This window comes from Podarcis erhardii, assembly GCF_964252035.2.
Source record: "Podarcis erhardii genome assembly, chromosome: 4".
NCBI classification, from domain to species: domain Eukaryota; kingdom Metazoa; phylum Chordata; class Lepidosauria; order Squamata; family Lacertidae; genus Podarcis; species Podarcis erhardii.
The window spans coordinates 104,215,550-104,232,880 of NC_138508.1; the positions used below are offsets into that span (position 1 = coordinate 104,215,550).

A 17,331-nucleotide genomic window follows, 5' to 3' on the forward strand; every position below is an offset into this window, starting at 1 on the left:
AAATATTCGCTTTCGTTAGGTACATGAAGATAAAATTGGAATTCCAGAATCAGAAGCTATTGATCTTTCAGAAATACTCTGAGAGAGAAACCTGAGGGTTGTACTTTTAGTTTTTAAAATGACCTGAGTTTCTTGTGGCTAACTTTGTCTAGTTCCTGTGGAATTGTATAATGATGATACACTGCTGAGTACTTCAGTATCATCAAGCTAACTCAAGTGTCTAGATGTACTAATGGTCCTTAATAATGTGATCAGTGGAGGCCAGGGAACAGACTTTTCCAAAGTAATTTCAACCCTCTGTAGAAAAAAGGGCTTATTATCTATGCTGCTCCAGTTAACAGGTTTCATTTCTTCTGTTTCTGGGTAATGTTGATGGCATGAAGGGAAGCCTGTTCCTAAGCCAAGATGGTATGAAGGCCTTTTATTTCAACTCTATTTTTACTATATTTTAACTGGCAAAACTGAAATATGCCTGACTACCTTCAGTGCAGCTGCTTCTTGCTCCATCTCCAATATTGGAAATCCTTTTAATTACTAATTTTTAATTTTCAGGTATTTTCCTAACAGTATCACTTCATGTGCAAAGCTAAAGAAAACTGTTTCTCTCTTTATCACTCTAAGTTTAGAGATGGCAAATGAGCACCAACAAAACCTTACAGTGCTGTCCCATCCCCCAATGGTATCATTCCTGTGCTAAGTCTCTAGACAGAATAGGATTAGGTCTGTGGAGCTGTTTGCAGAACACCTTAAGCTCACCTTCAGACCCAGTTCTCGCCCCATCTATTGTGATTTTTAAAACAGATGTGGCTCAGCTGTCGTCAACTGCAGCTTAATTTCTAGACTTACAGTCTGCCAAGCTGGTGCCAAACACATTGCTCTACTTTCCTTTAGGCCACACCAGTGAGGCTGAAGGGGGCGGAGTCCTGTCTAGGCAGCCCAGGACCTCCAGACACACTGCCCAGGCTTGTGCCCCAGGGATGTCACCTCGGTGCTGCTAACCCAGACGCACTTCATTGCTTCTTGAGACAGACTGATGCCAACAACAAAGGCCCTTACAGTTCCATAGGCTAGGGGAACCACTTCCATTGGATGGACCAGATCAAAATGCAGCCCTCCACATTTGACAGGTGAGTGGGGCTGTCCAACTATCAATCAACTTTTATAAGGCAGCTATGGTTGTACTCTAAAGAAGCAGGGTGGCATTCAATGCCAAATGTAAACTGCAGCTAGGGCTGCAACAAAACAACTGAGAACCACCCTAAGGCTTCTGATTGTTCCTTTGCCACCATGACTTTGGCTGTTCCATTCCTGATGCACTGTAAGCAGATGAGTAGCAGGCAACTGTGGCTATTGAACGTGGCCTGGTGGGTCTAATTTGGGCATTCAGCTGAGGTTCCTCACTGCCAACTGTAGGTCCTGGAATCTCTCTCAAATCGTAGAAATAGAAACTCACCAGTTAATGATAAAAAGCATAGTAAATATTCTACTTTCTCCCAAAAAATTATCTTTCATTCTCTCCACCCGCCCACCCAAATGGGAGAGGAAACATTTCGTTCCTCTGTGACACTGAAGTTGATGGAAATTTTACTTTTCTAAGTATCTGAAATCCTGCTTATTCCTATAATTTACCAAAGTCTGCCTGCTTACAAAATACCAGTTTGGCAGAATTCAAAGACTATTCAGTGCAAAAATCCAGATTGTTGGTTCCATAGTTTGCACTTAATTTTTGATAATCGTCCTGTCATGTCCTCTTCCAGCCTTCCCCTAAGCCTCTATTTCAGATGCAGCAATAAAAAAAAGGGTTGTATCTTATAATGTTGTCCCACTAACCTCTCCTGTCCCGAAATGTCTTCCCTTCCCTCCACAGTTTGTTCTGAGGGTTCTGCCAACATTCTACAGCAGATGGGAGAGACACAAGAAGCCAAGTCCCATTGTGCAGGCTAACATCCTTGCACTAATGGGATGTCTTAGCTGAATATAACACAGTACTTTGTTGTTTTACCACCACTGATGTGGTTTCAGTGCATCTCTGCTCCAGTTACGTTCAGAAGGCCATTTAACACATCACCTAAGAGCACACATAGGGATTTCCATCAAGTGGAAATGAAACAAAAAGCCACAGCCAATCACATATTTCTGACAAGTGTAGCTATATATCTTCACTCACAAATGTTGTTGTTATTGTTGTTTTGGCTCCACACTATACAGTTTTCAGGCATACACATAAAAATGGTGTATCTGAGTCCCAAGGACTCCTTCCACTATGAAAGAAGTGCATGATCAGTCTATGGGGTGGGGTGGGGTCCATGGGGTGGAGCATCTCCAGCCTGAGGCTTAACTGGGTCCAAGCCATGACCAAACCATGGCATCACATATGACATCAGGTGTGGGGCAGATAAAGACATGGCTGCACTGCCAATCAGATGATCATCAGAGGTTACAAAGCACTGGGTGTAGAACTCTGCCATCCATGATAATCTGATGATTATCTGCACAAGCAAAAATAAGTCACTGTATGTCATTGTGATAAACTTGGTCCATGGGGTCTATATGGATTCAGCCCACTGGCCAGATCTAGTTCCCCACCTCTGTGGCAGACCAACAGATGGATTGCAGCCATACTGATCTCTTTCAGAAGGCTGTGTGAGTGATTACTGCTTCCATTCAGCTATTCACTTCAAAGTTATAAATGCTAAGATGTACAAGCAGCACTTTACAAGACATAACACAAGTACTGCCCCATACAAAACTAATGCACTGATGTCACATAATCCATAAAGTCATCCCTGAATGGCACTGTAGTTCATCTGACTTCATCAAACCAGATGATTTCACCAATAACTGCTGCTTATCATTTGTGATTATCGCTATTAAGACTTCTGAAAAGACAGATAATCCTATTTTAATTATCTGAAGCCTTTCCACAAATTGTGTGAGTTACAGCACATGGATAGAAGAAGCCAGACCAAATGGCTTAACTGGAAAGAAATATGCAGTTTTCTGGAGTTCTGAGGTAAAGAAGTCTGCTTCTAATATATACAGTGTGTGTATGCATGCACGTGTGAGAAAAATGAATCCTGTCTCCAGCAGCATTGGGGAGAAGTGGGCCTCCCTCTCCCACCAAGGCTACTGGATGACATCATGATCAAGAAGAGAGACTGGCTACTGTTTACCCAATATTTTTGACTTCATGGAATATTTGACTTTAATCAAATATAGGTGGTGTGTTGACCAGCCAGCAGATCAGCATCCCAAACGAACACACATTTTTATGTCAACCATGCCTAGTAAGTAAAAGTAGGTTTTTATTTTTCAAAAAATCATATATACCCTTCTGTCACTTTGTATGGTTTGCACCCATGGCACTAGTTTCATTGCAGTCAAATCAACAGAAAACAGGTTTTTAGAACTGTTTCAAAGTCACTTTTCAGTGCTACTATGGAAACTACTTGTAAATGAAGACAAGATTCACATTTCACTGCTAATACAGGAAGTACATTTAAATCAAAGAGTTTTATTGTTTATGCTAAAAGCCTTTTCCCCACCCACCTCTAAACTGAGGTGTAGCCCTTGTTAAGAACCTTCAAGAGCAGCAGTACAGGCCCCTATAACAGCTCACTACTTATTCAATAATAAGGTTGCTAACCCAATTTGAGTTCATGGGGAGTGATTTTGACGTGTGTGTGTGTGTGTGTGTGTACACGATTCAAAACACAACACAAAGGTTGGGCACTGTGTTCCTGGTAACCAGCACACAGCAACTGCATATGAACTGTTTTCTAATGTTTCACTTTCTTCCTATTACAAATAGGAGCCTTACAGATGATCATCTTACCACACATAATCTTCACCTTGTGGGTAGCAAAATTCTCCTTACCCCTCTCTAGTGTAACACAGATGGTCCAGATACCCTGCTAAGAAAAGTCACTCTCAGATTGGTCACCTCTGTGGGATGGACACAGAAGCACTTATCCTCATATACACAGAGTACAGCTTTGCTCATGTGGACAAGGATATGTTCCCTTACCTAGAGCATTCCTGCCAATTCACTGTCTTATTCTACTGGTGGTTGCCAACATACTACCAATAAGCTAAAACTAAAGTGTGTGAATTTGGAAAGAGACTTCAGATATGCAGTAGTATTACTTAATGTTCAGATTTCTGTAATGACTAAAAGGCTGACAGAACATAACTAACTTCCAAATGTTTGGTGTACTTGTTCTAAGGCACACGCAGCTCATCAGGCCTAACCAGTGCCTCCTGTGAAGTTTGTGTGCAACCTAAAATATCCTTGAGAATCCTCTGCAATGCACAAGAGCGCCTTGGCAGGCATGTTGAAGTGAAGTGTTCTCTGAAGATGAAAAGTTTCAAAATTGCTGACTGATGCAAGAGGTACTTGTTTGAAAAGATGTGCTCCATTATTGAAGCACTGTCACTTGAAAGTACCTCATTATTTCTGTTGGGCTACTGTAGGGTTAAGAGTACTCTTAGACAGCAACCATAAACAGCTATATTATAACCAGATGCTTAAGTTCTACTTCCAGAAATAAAGCCAAATGCTAGAGATTACTGAGAAGCACACGGATGTATGAGAGTAAGAAGAAAAACTAGTACTGATAATGAAATTAGATGCTGACAAGTGCATAATCATTTGTAACCAATGTATTCCTGAAATCTGAGAAAAACATAACACTTTAGGTTTAAGTTATCTTGTGTTTATTTTACATTTCTACAGAACAGACTTAATTTAGCCTGAAGTCTCTGAACAATGCATGCTTTTCAAATTTATTTTAAATGTTGCAAAAGAAAAAGTTTATTGTTGTGATGGCATTTAATTTTGGGCTCCTTTTTGCAAACATATACCTTTATTTTGTGATCACTGCTACATTTAGCACAACAGTGGATTGCATATATAAGGGTACATATCTATAGCCAAGTTCAACGTTCAGACAATACTTGAGCGATGGAAAGTGCAAGCTTCTTCATCTACATTTTCTATTGAAAGACCTGTATGTCTGCTTGAAAAGAACTCATTCAAAATCTCACATTTATTGCTTTAGGAAATATACAGAATTCATATAGCCCTTTCTTTTACTTTTAATATAACTGAAATGCATTTATTACAGTAACATTCTTTCCCTGTATTCCTTATCACTGTATGCTATTTTTCTTCTGCCAGGACTCAAACGATATTGTGAAGAGCTTAAGAGTTAGAACCATATCAGGATCGAACCTTTAAAAGACTATCCATTTTTGTTTATTTTCAACAAAATGAAAATTACTCAATTTCATGGTAAGGAAGCAAAAATAAAAAAATGCCATTTCTAAGTACACCTCCAGCTGCAGGATCCAAACAAAGCAAGGGAGAGCTCTCCTACTGGCCACTGTTTGGAGACTAGGCTGGATGCCTTCTGCAACCAGAGCATCATTTACATGCACTCTCCAAATCGACCAAATCCTAAGGGTGCATTATTTATGTTGCTTTGTTGTCAATTTAAGTGTGTGTATTATGAGTATCTTCATTATGTAAAATCTGAGGCAAGACAATTAGAAAAGGCCACTGCCGGGTGTGGGTGGGTGTGTCACACACACCTGTCCTTCAACAGACTGCCTCCAACTGACTGAGCCTCTTCCTCTCTCTTTTCTCTGTCCTTGTATTTTCACCTGCTACTTGCAGCAGCTGCTGCTATTTCAGGCCTGCCTACCCGTTTTCCTCCTGATGCTAGAGACTGTGCATGACCATAGTATCATGATGAAGCACACTGGCTGGAACTGGTATGTCTGCAGCCACCACAAGCAACAAAAGCCCAGTCATGTCCCTCAGATCAGGCAACAGGCTGACCCAGCCCATAATCAGACGGACACTGAACTAGCATAACTCATCTTTAGCAATGCATCAATACAAATGAGAGCTTTGGGTGGGTTCTCTTATTTCATCCTGAAAGGACCCAAATTCTTTGCTGGATATCCACAGGACATCTGAAAACTAAACAGATTCTGAATGATGAGTGTACTGGGTCTCTAGGCCAGGAAACAGGTATGACAAAAGTTGGGTTTTGCAGTGGCTGCCACAATATGGCCTGCAGCGTTCTTTGCTGCCTCCAACCGAGGCTCTGAATGTTGCACAGGACCAAGATGCTAGAAACCATGAGATGCATAATGCTCCTGGGTCCTATCTCGAGATCCTGCAGAGATGTGTGACAGCATTGATGGCTTCTAAACCTACTTCAATGTCGTCTGGAAATCTGGGAGTCGTGCAAGAAGAACTGCATGGGGACCCACAACAGGGACTGTGACAGTACATGATACATTTCAGATTGGGCTGGATGCCAGAGAATCTGAGAGCTAATCTGATAGGATGGAAAAGAGCAGGAGACTCTAGACATCAGTTGACTGTCCCCATCCTGAATTACAGAACAAACCTCTTTGCTAGAAGAAACTAGTACTAAGAGAATGCAGAAGCTTGTATGGAAAGAAAAACAAGGTCCTCCACTTTACATAATATGTTTGCAGCTATATGAAAGAGAATAAAATGTGAGGAATTATCAGCAGCATGAAAAAATGTAGCACGAGTTCTGGTAATTACTACTTGAACTGCTATGTTAAGTCATAAAATTTATAAAAAACCATAATGGATTTTTAATTTTTCTACTGGGTTGTCAAAAGAAACTCAGAAAGAGAGCACAGAAAGGACTGAAAATGTAAAAGCCAATTCAAGCGTTCACTCTTCTGTGTACCATTAACAGGATAGTTATAAAGTGTCATCATAGCCAATTATACAGACAGTCTTAGTAAAATGGAGTTCAAAGCAGTGGGTGGTAACCAATGCTGTACTCATGCAAGGATGCTTCTCTAGGATCGGGAGTGGGGAGCAGTGTGAATGGGAAATTGAGAATTAATTGAGTGGGAGGCAGTTTGGGCTTCACTGGATACAACCCAATTGTTCTTAAATAAACGTGCACTAAACAAAGGGGTTTTTTAAACTCTAGTTTTACCTAAATAGAGCTTTCCATGAACATGTTGTATAAGACCTTTTAGAATGGCATATTTTATGAAGCACTTTAGGTTTTTATGGTTATTGTACCTATCTAATATACTTAAGTAGCATTTGTCAAAATAATGAGCACAATTAAAACAATGGTGGAAGCAGCTCTAATTTTACCTGTACATACAGATAGATTAAAAAACCCTTTGGAATTTAAGACTTATGAATTCATCATCTCCTAAACTAAAACAGAACCATATGGAAGCTGTCAGTCAGAACCCTTAATTTGACAGAGCAAATTTAAAAAGCATCCTGTTAATTTTTCATATAAATATTATTTTGCTAGTGACTCGAGAATATTGCCCGAACAATTTACATTTTATTACATGAGTGTAAGACCACATGCAGATTCTTTAAGGCATTGTTATGGATGGATATGTAATAAAGAAGGTCTTAAACCAGTTCTAGAATTCTCTTCTTCAGGCTTTTACTTCAAACTCTCTGAACGATTACCAGTCATCTGTTTATGGCTTCATTGTTCGTATGAACTATGCACTTTATCTCTTTGTATACAATTTATTATCACGTACCCAGGTGTCAGCTTGAATGGGTCTGATGTTGCTTAGTAACACCTCTTCATAGTTTCCATAATCACAGAACTTAACAACTGCAGTTGTCCCAGAGGAATGAAGAGCTTCAATTTCTGCTCGATAAAACTGGAAAAGACATTTAAAACAGAAGTTCACATATTTTAGTTGCAAAAGCAACAATATATTCACAAACCATGTAATAAAAACCAATCTGTAATAGGATTAGGAAAAATGTATAAGAAACAGCCGATAGTAACTTTATCCATTTTCTTTTAAAACATTCCTAGTGAAAGATTTAAATCTGCAATTTAATCAACAAATACTTTAGCTGATTAAATGATAGGGGACAATTTAATCAGTGAGGTGTGAGTTGGCAAACTGCATTACATACTACAGAATAATAATTAAAAATTAAAAGATGACAAATCACCCTAAAAATGAATGGTTGATTTTATCAGTTGTAAATATTCTTCCATATCCTTGATTCTTAAAAAGGCATCTGCAGTTCAAGTTTAAAGGTTTTACTAAATATGCAAATATAATCTATTGTTTAAAAATTAAAATATCTTTAAATTGCTCAAGTGCCTTACATTTTATAAACTTTGTACAGAGGGAAAAACAAGGCTGCACATCTGTCTCTTTATGATCACTTACAGTGGTGCCTTGCAAGACGAAAAGAATCCGTTCCGCGAGTCTCTTCGTCTAGCGGTTTTTTCGTCTTGCGCAGCAAGCCCATTGACGGCTTAGCGGATTAGCGCTATTAGCGGTTTAGCGGCTTTTAGCGGCTTATCGGCTTATCGGATAAGCGGCTTAAAAAAAGGGGGGAGGGAAAAAAACCCGCAGGAACTCGCAAGACATTTTTGTCTTGCGAAGCAAGCCCATAGGAAATTTGTTTTGCGAAGCACCTCCAAAACGGAAAACTCTTTCGTCTAGCGAGTTTTCCGTCTTGCGAGGCATTCGTCTTGCGGGGCACCACTGTATTCAGAGAAAACTCACTCTTAAGGAGTCCCACTTTCTGTGTCACACCTATTACCCAGGATTACTTCAAGCCTACTGCTTTTAAGGAAATATCCTCTGAACACCCATTACTACAGATATGACAAAAAAAATCTTAGTTCCACACAACCCAACAGAGTGCCACCAAGGACAGGAAGCCAGGATGGAAAAACTTTACAAACCCAGGCAGCAAACTATTTACTATTCTTATTTATTATAGTTTATTAAATTTGTATACAGCCCTATACCCATATATCTCAGGGTGGTTCACAACACAAAACCACAATATAAAAAACACAAAATACATAATAAACAGGGATATTTTATCAACGTCCCTTTCCCCAAAACAATAGCCAGTGTTTGACAGTACAAAGATGCCTCTTGCGCTTAAAACAGAAGCAACAGAATTTGACTTGAGTAGGGCATACCTTGTTATCTTCCCAGTAAAGGGCGAAACATTCATCCCCTGGTTGCCAGCTTTTCCCATACTCTCTTGAAGTAGATGGTTCCACCATTTTTTCTGGTTTGATGGGTCCAGATCTCTTTTTGGGCCCAGTGTCATAGTACATTTTTACATCAAATGCTGTGGCCATGGTGGGTGCAGGCAGTTTAATAGGTCCAACTCTCCTTCCTTTCTGAAAATGCTCCACATCGCCATTTGGTACAGAACTAAAACGATCAGTTCTAACAGGGTTTTGATAATCTATGTTCATACCAAAGTGCTGCTCATTTTTTAAGCCAGTTAAAGTTTCATTTGTTAGCATTAGTGTTTTCCTATCATAGAAATTGTCAGGATGGTGTATCTGGTTTTCCCTACTTCCCTGTTTCTGATTATTGTTGTCAGATGCATCTTGAGCAGCAGAATTCTCTTTCATTTCCATGGGTGATGCAACTTTTCCTTGTCTGCTTTGCACTGGGATGTCCCGCTTAAAATGAAAGTCACCAGGGTGAACAGCTGTGGGATAGGAAGTATCTTTTCGAGCATAAAGTCTATCACACCTATTTCTCTCTTCAATCCATTGTTCAGGGCCCAAAGAATTTTGTCTTTCGGAAGCTCTGGTTCTCATTAATACACTCCCCTCCATGGCGTGCCTCAAATTTTGACTGTCTCGCTGAAAACGAGGTGGCTTCTCGTTCCTTGGCTGCCTGGTGTCATTTCGAGGAACATGCCTTTGCTGACTATATACTTTTATGCCATTTTGCTCAGCATTCATTATTCTGTGCTGCCCCTGATGCTGCAGTGACATCTGTAACTTTGGTTCTACAAAAGAAAAACAACAGTTATTAGTGACACAGCTAATCAGTATCAAACAATTTTAATTCATAAAGACAGTTTAGATATTTGACAACCGATATGTAGTTGATCATCTGGTGTATAAATAATACATGGAGTCTAAGGTCACATTGTCACTCTCAACCTATATTTATTTTAGTTATATCCTGCCTCTCAGCAAAGATTCTTGGATGCCAAAATTACACATAAAAGTCAAGAATTCACATGAAATCAAAAAGGGGGTTAAAAATAATAATAAAATAACAACAGAATAAAACTTCATAGAACATTCTCATAGAAATATTCTATAAGGTGCAATCAAGAAGCGTGTCATTAATCTATGTTAGCAAGACACGTGGGAAAGTGTTCATATGGCATTAACCTGAATAACGTTTTCACAAGCTACAGGAGTTAAACACTGGGGGATGAGCAGTCTAAAGATAAGCACTTCGAAGCTCTTGATTTCGAAGCTGTTAATAGAGCAAACTATGGATACCGCTAACAGCAACTGCTACCAGACCATGCTTTGAAGGGTTCGTGGTTTGGGATGTTTCTTATTTTGCAGGTAACCATAGTCCGCTCAACTCAAATGTCTGGCAAATCGAGTAAGGGAGAATGAAAACAATGCCTCAGAGAAAAGTATTTCATGGAATGACCACAACCTCTGAACCACGGAATGGCTGTAACTTCTTAACTCCATCAAGGAGAAAGGAAAGGGCCACAAGCCTAAAAGTAGTTTAAATCCAGGGGGCTGAGGGGTGAAATGGCCAGGAAAGAGACTATAAACAATTCACAGGCTTCATCTTATGCAGGTCTAGCTTAAATAGTAAGTGAAGCAAACCCCATCTGTTGAGCAGAGAGTATAAAAGCAGAAGTCATAAACTTTTGCTTCTTTGTTGTGTCAAACACTTGCTTTAAATGAAAAGAATTCATATATTGGTGCACCTGGTAAGATAAAAAGGTAAAGGGACCCCTGACCGTTAGGTCCAGTCGCAGCCAACTCTGGGGTTGCAGCGCTCATCTCGCTGTACTGGCTGAGGGAGCCGGCATACAGCTTCCAGGTCATGACTAAGCCACTTCTGGCGAACCAGAGCAGCGCATGGAAATGCCGTTTACTTTCCGCCGGAGCGGTACCTATTTATCTACTTGCACTTTGACGTGCTTTCGAACTGCTAGGTTGACAGAGCAGGGACCGAGCAACGGGAGCTCACCCCGTCACGGGGATTCGAACTGCTGACCTTCTGATAAATCTGAAGGTGCATGCTTTGCTTTGAATAATATTAGATTTCCCCCCCTTCTCAAATCAATCGTTTATATTGCTTAATTAATTCTGTCTGAAATTTTGCTGGAATTCTTGAGTGTACAAGGTTTCTAATTTGGTTGATCTCCCTAGCAAATTTTACTAATTTTAGGCTGAACACAGACAAAAAACATTCATTAGAACTGTTGCAGTCAGAGTCCACCTTGAGACAGGTAAGTCAGTGGACTGGTGTAATTTTGCTACCCTGTCACTTCAGACTATTTGTATTTGACAGTAATTTTGGACTTTGAAAGCCACAATCCATTAAAAAAGCATTGATTTTATTAACCATCACAGCAGATGTTTCCAACCCAATGAATTTCTGTAGCTTTCTGCAGAGGGAAAGAGGTTAGTCTGGCATGATTATTTCAAGGTCACAGATTTATGGGAACCTAAGTGAATAAAATGATTGACTGACAACTTAAAAGGGAAATGCTTGTCATCTTAAAACTACCTAGTATAAGACAAAAGCTTTCCTGTCTTGCAATTAAGGCAAAGACTGAACCATTTTCCAAGCTATTTTCCCCAATTTCATTTTACCATAATAGCTGAAGAGATGTCTAGCTGTGTGACAAAACAGCATGTCCTGCTCTTAAGTGTCAAATTAGGTTTGTTACTACTGTCCAGCGAAAGCATATATGCCATTTGAGAGTTTGGGCTAATGGCTCACTGGAGAAGAATAATACAAGAGGAAATGGTGGGCTGGGGTTGGAGTTCCTGTCAGTTTCCTTTATGCTACGAAAATGAACTGCCGATAAGCTTCTAGGAGTGTTGGACCTGAGGCGAGCCCCATAATTGTGCAGCAATCCCCAAGTTCTTAGCTTAAAGCAGAGATGGGGAACTCAAAACCATCATCCGAGGTCACTAGTCATGCTGGCTGGGACAGAAGGGAGTTGGAGTCCCACATCATCTGGAGGGCCACAAGGTCCCACCATCCCTGGATTAAAGTTCTCTGCAAAATTTCGTGCAGAAGACAATTCTGTTTCTGCACTAGGTCAGTGTTGTTGCTGCTTATTAAATTTGTATACTGTCCTTCATTTATAGATCTCAGGGTGGTTCACATGTGTTGAAACCATTTGGAACTAAGCTTCCCATTTTAGACAGGGGCGGGCGGGGGGAGTGTGTATCTGAAGGAGGAAAAAGCTGAGTTTTCCCATTAGCAAGATTTCCATCTAGCTATACAAGACATTGCTAAGGATGTCAGGTATTGCCAAAGGACATTCAACAACAAATCACAGAAACTGGGAGTAACAAAACTCAACCACAGCTCGGAGCTTCATAAATTGTGTTTTACACAACAACAAGCTTATTTCCAGGAAGGGTGCCTCAAGTAGCTGCTGAAACAACTATCTCTTTGTAAAATTTGAAAGTGGTTCCAAAACAAGCAAAATCTCCTTTTACGTGTAGTCTAAATACTTCAAAATACTCCAAGTTAAACTACTTTTAAAAGGAAACCTTTCATTAAATAAAATGCTAAAGAATACTGAAAGATTCTTCACATGCAAATGATGCAGTTCTTTTAAAAAATAATTTCTAGATGGTGCACAGGTTCCCCCCCACCCTTAAAGTGTTTGAAACTGTAACTTCAGACACGTTTCCTTAATGGATTCAACAATGGATTCAAAATGACTGGAAGAGATCAACAATATAGTGCATAAGATGCTCGGAATAAAACTTGTGCTGTTGTTTTTTAACTTAAAGGAAGAAATAGCTCTTAGCCGTTTGGTCTTCCAATTGCACACTACATACCAAACTTCCTCTGTTTATCCCACTATCTGGAACTATGCAACTATCAGATATTAGAGTATAATTTCTAATGCAAAATATCACACCCCTATTACACCAGTAACATCCCTCACAGTAGCTTCAAGGTTAATGCCACGTTTACCGTTTCACTTCATACAAAATAGTTGGGGAGCCAACATATTAACCATATGAACTGACCTGGACCCTGCAATCCTCATCTGAGGCCCTTCGTCCTGTGACTCCTCCTCAAGAGGTCCAGAGAGTGTCAACACGAGAACGGGCCTTTTCTGCAGTGGCTCCCACTTGTGGAATGCTCTCCGCAAGGAGGCTCACCTTCATTACATATCTTTAGGCACCAGGCAAAACTGTTTCTCTATAACTAGACTTTTGGCTGGTTAACATTCTTTAGTCTTTTAAACCGAGGGTGGAATACTTGTTTCTTACTATGGTATGTATTTTTGTGTTTTTATGTTGTAAACCGCCCTGTGATTTTCGGACGAAGGGTGGTATAGAAATTTAAGAAATAATAATATACAGACATTTCAGAACAACTTCAAGCTGCATATTCTCACACTGGAAAATCTCAATATTATCTGACAGCATTAAAGAAAAATTGAAAACACAAAGCAAAGGAACACAACAACATGAGCATTACAGCAACTCTCCCTACTTGTAATTCCCAGCAACCGGAATTCAGATGCATATTGCCTCCGACAGTGCAGACAGAACATAGCCAATGTGGTTTGTAGCCATTTTTAACAAGGGAAAAATATACTACATCAATTCGTCTTACCCTTTTTTTAAAAAACAAAACCATTCTAGTTGGAGGCCATTACTACTTCTGTGGGAGGCTGGCTGGAGAGGGTATTAGGCTTTAGAGCTCAACCAAAACCATCATAGAGAAACAGACATTCTGGCACCACAGAATTAAATGAGTCCAAGTGTTCTGGTATATCCTATGAGCTGAGTCCCTTTGGGCTGCCAGTAGAGTGTAAAGTACTCCAGAAGAATATCCCAGAGCCTCCTAGCCCTGAATTTTGAGCCTCTACAGTAAAGCTGGAAGCAAGTCCAGTCTAAAATAAAGGAAGAGCTATTGGCTAAGCAAGTTTGGGTAGACTGTACAATGCAACACTGGTGAAGTTTGAGCTATAACAAACACAGGCAAACCATACACAACCAGGCCAGAAAGAAGTCTCCAAGATGACCAATATGCATTTTCTGCTTAGATCTTGGTTAATATTCTGGGCATAAGTGGGAAAGACAAGGCAGCATACTAAAGGTCCCACCAGGACTGGTCTTGGAGAAAAAAACATTCCAGTCTTTTCACTAGATGATCCAAGTATAAGCCAACTCATAGATAAGCCATTTGCTGGGATTAAAATGTTATCTGTTCAACCAGTTGCTTTTAAAGTTTCCCTCTTTGCTGCCTCGATGGATTACACCAGAGGTTCCCAAACTTATTTGGCCTACTGCTCCCTTTTCAGAAAAAAAAATACTCAGCGCCCCCCTGGAAATCCACCGTCCTTAAGTGAACAAAGAGAAATATGTAGTGACAAATTTGCATTCTTTTATGTATCTATATTTCTACCTACGTCCTACACCACAGCAAAGAAAAATGTTGTAAATAAGACACCTTGAAACTCGAAATTATAAAATTATTTATTAAAATCAACCATAGTAATATTTGCATTACACACACAAAATGAAGATAACGAAGGATAATATTAAAATAAAAATTACAAATAACATTAAAAATAGTCCTAATGAGAAGGATGAACCTAGTGTACTGCCTTCAATTTATTAATGTTCAGCTCTATGAGGTGAACTAGGCCCCAGGACTAAAAACCCATGGGCCGTACCAGAGTGAAGCCGGCCAGCTCAGTCCGATCCGCCCTAGTGGTGGGGCTGGCGCCACTGCCCACCTGCCATTGGCCAAATAAGCAGGCAAGCTGCGATCTACTTCCCGAGCCTGGGTGAAGCTGAAAATGGCTCACCCAAGTCTGGGAAAACCCCTGGCCTCCAGCATGACCGCTGGAGCCAGGGGAGGTGGTGTCACTTCCACCGCCCCCTTAGCTTTATTCAACACCCACCAATTGCACCTGGATCTTTGCAGCCTCCCCAGGGGGCGGTATCACCCATTTTGGGAAACACAGGATTAGGTCTACTGTTCTGCCACTCTGAAGAACCGTGTGGCCTCTGGGTGACGTGCAAGTGAGGAGGCATGTGGGTCTGGCGTCGTTATCCTCAACATCTGTCCTCAGTGTCGCTGGCAGTGCCAATGTAGGCTGCAGACCTCACTTCATTTTTTTTTTTTAATAATTTTTATTAATTTTACAACATAAACAAAAAACAAACAAACATAACGCGACTTCCCCAAACCTCCCCTTCACTGCATCCTTATTTTAAAATTTTTTAGCAATCCTTCATCCCTTTTTATATTTAATTCTCTTTAGAGCTTTTTTCTAAATTTCAATTTTTACAGCTGTAATTCTTTATATCTAATCCCTTGACATCTTAACATTCCGAAATTTTGCAACAATTTTTAAGATAGATTTTGAATTTTTTCCAGTCTTCTTCCACTGTCTCTCTCTTCTGGTCACGGATTCTGCCGGTCATCTCTGCCAGTCCCATAAATTCAGTCACCTTGGTCTGCCATTCTTCCAGAGTAGGTACTTCTTTAGTCTTCCAATACTTCGCCAAAAGAATTCTTGCTGCTGTTGTTGCGTACATAAAGAATGTTCTATCTTTCTTTGGAATCGTTTGGCCCACCATGCCCAAGAGAAAAGCCTCTGGTTTCTTTATAAATGTCCACTTAAGGATTTTCTTAATTTCATTATAGATCATTTCCCAGTAGGCCTTAATCTTCGGGCAGGTCCACCAAAGATGATAAAAAGTTCCTTCGCATTCATTACACTTCCAACAATTGTTATTGGGCAAGTGATATATCTTTGCAAGCTTGACTGGGGTCATGTACCACCTATAGATCATTTTCATTATATTCTCTTTCAAGGCACTACATGCCGTAAATTTAATACCTGTGGTCCATAACTGCTCCCAGTCAGCAAACATAATATCATGACCAACATCTTGTGCCCACTTAATCATAGCTGATTTAACCGTTTCATCCTGTGTGTTCCATTTTAGCAGCAAATTATACATTCTAGACAAATTCTTAGTATTGGGTTCTAGCAATTCTGTTTCTAACTTTGACCTCTCCTTCTGAAATCCTAGTTTCCTGTCCTGCTTAAAGGTTTCATGCAGACCTCACTTCATACCCCGCTCCAGACCCAAACCTGGACATTTCATATAAAATGCAAAAATCTGCCTGGATGGGTATGCTGGCCCCCCAAAAGAGGACATGTCCAAGAAAACTCAGACTTAAGAGGACAGCTATAAATGTTCAAGGTGATGCCTGCTCCACAATACTAGGTCTATACGGTACAGTGGTACCTTGAGTTACAAATGCCTCAGGTTACAAACGCTTCAGGTTACAAACTCCGCTAACCTGGAAGAGTTACCTCAAGTTGAGAACTTTGCCCCAGGATGAGAACGGAAATCGTGTGCCGGCGGCAGCAAGAGGCCCCATTAGCGAAAGCACACCTCTATTTAAGAATAGTTTCAGGTTAAGAACCAACCTCCGGAATGAATTAAGTTCGTAACTAGAGGTTCCACTGTACAATGGAATGTCCAGAGGTCAGGGTGGGAGGAGGATCCCTCTACAGGGGCCCTAATCACCTGAATCAACATGGTATATAGATTCTATTTGCTCCAGCATTTTCTCCTACCCCGTCGATTATTACCCTAGATCAATCTTAGCCAATGGGGTGCCTTGTTTTGAACTACTTTGCCACACCGCCCCAGCCAGTGTGGCAATGGTCCGTATCCTGCTGCTGTCAGAGAGAAGGATTTCACTTACAGGGTGATTCAGAGTGAGACCAAGTCACGGTCCAAAGTTTGGTCAACAGGAATTCCAGTTAACAGTCTAAGATCATATACACACAGGCTCACAGCAAAAAGAGCAAATAAGTCAAGGAGATAAGTGTTCCAGCATCTTTTTATAAGGACTGAAGACTTATATGCAGGAGGTTTTCTAAGCCCCACCCTAGGCACAGCAGTTGGGACTTGTGAATTAGCCAAGGAGCTGGATCTACTCATATGGATGATGGATCTACTCATGGTGTCGTGCAAGAAGCTGCAAACTCCCACCCTGTCTACATACCTTCTACTGCAAGAGTACCCATTTTAGACTCCAGGAAGTCAAACAGTGTGCTTGGAGCCGATGGCCTGGCATTTCCTAGTTCTTCCTCATCTTCAGGTCGTATCCGGCCTCTGCCTTTCCCCTTCCCTAGAGACAAACCATATAACCTATTTAGTTATGGTCAAATGAACTTAGCTTGAAAAATAAAGCAATTCAAAGTATTTTAAAGTTAGGTATACAGAG

At 40.4% G+C, this 17,331-nt stretch overlaps 1 protein-coding gene and 1 long non-coding RNA gene across 6 annotated transcripts in view; both read right to left on the reverse strand.

Annotated features, from left to right (window-relative positions):
* Positions 1-17,331, reverse strand: part of TDRD3 (tudor domain containing 3) — a 66,595-nt gene that overhangs the window by 15,683 nt on the left and 33,581 nt on the right. For all 5 annotated transcript variants that reach the window (XM_081858096.1, XM_081858097.1, XM_081858098.1 and 2 more), the window contains 3 exons: positions 17,110-17,235; positions 9,000-9,832; positions 7,576-7,701 (listed from right to left, as the gene is read on the reverse strand). In XM_081858096.1, the coding sequence (XP_081714222.1) occupies positions 7,576-7,701; positions 9,000-9,832; positions 17,110-17,235 (1,085 nt within the window). The remainder of the gene's footprint in view (positions 1-7,575; positions 7,702-8,999; positions 9,833-17,109; positions 17,236-17,331) is intronic.
* LOC309339888 lies at positions 14,534-17,103 on the reverse strand. Its single transcript, XR_014155617.1, has 2 exons — positions 16,154-17,103; positions 14,534-15,183 (listed from the first exon to the last, which is right to left on the reverse strand). It is a non-coding gene; the product is annotated as an uncharacterized lncRNA (long non-coding RNA).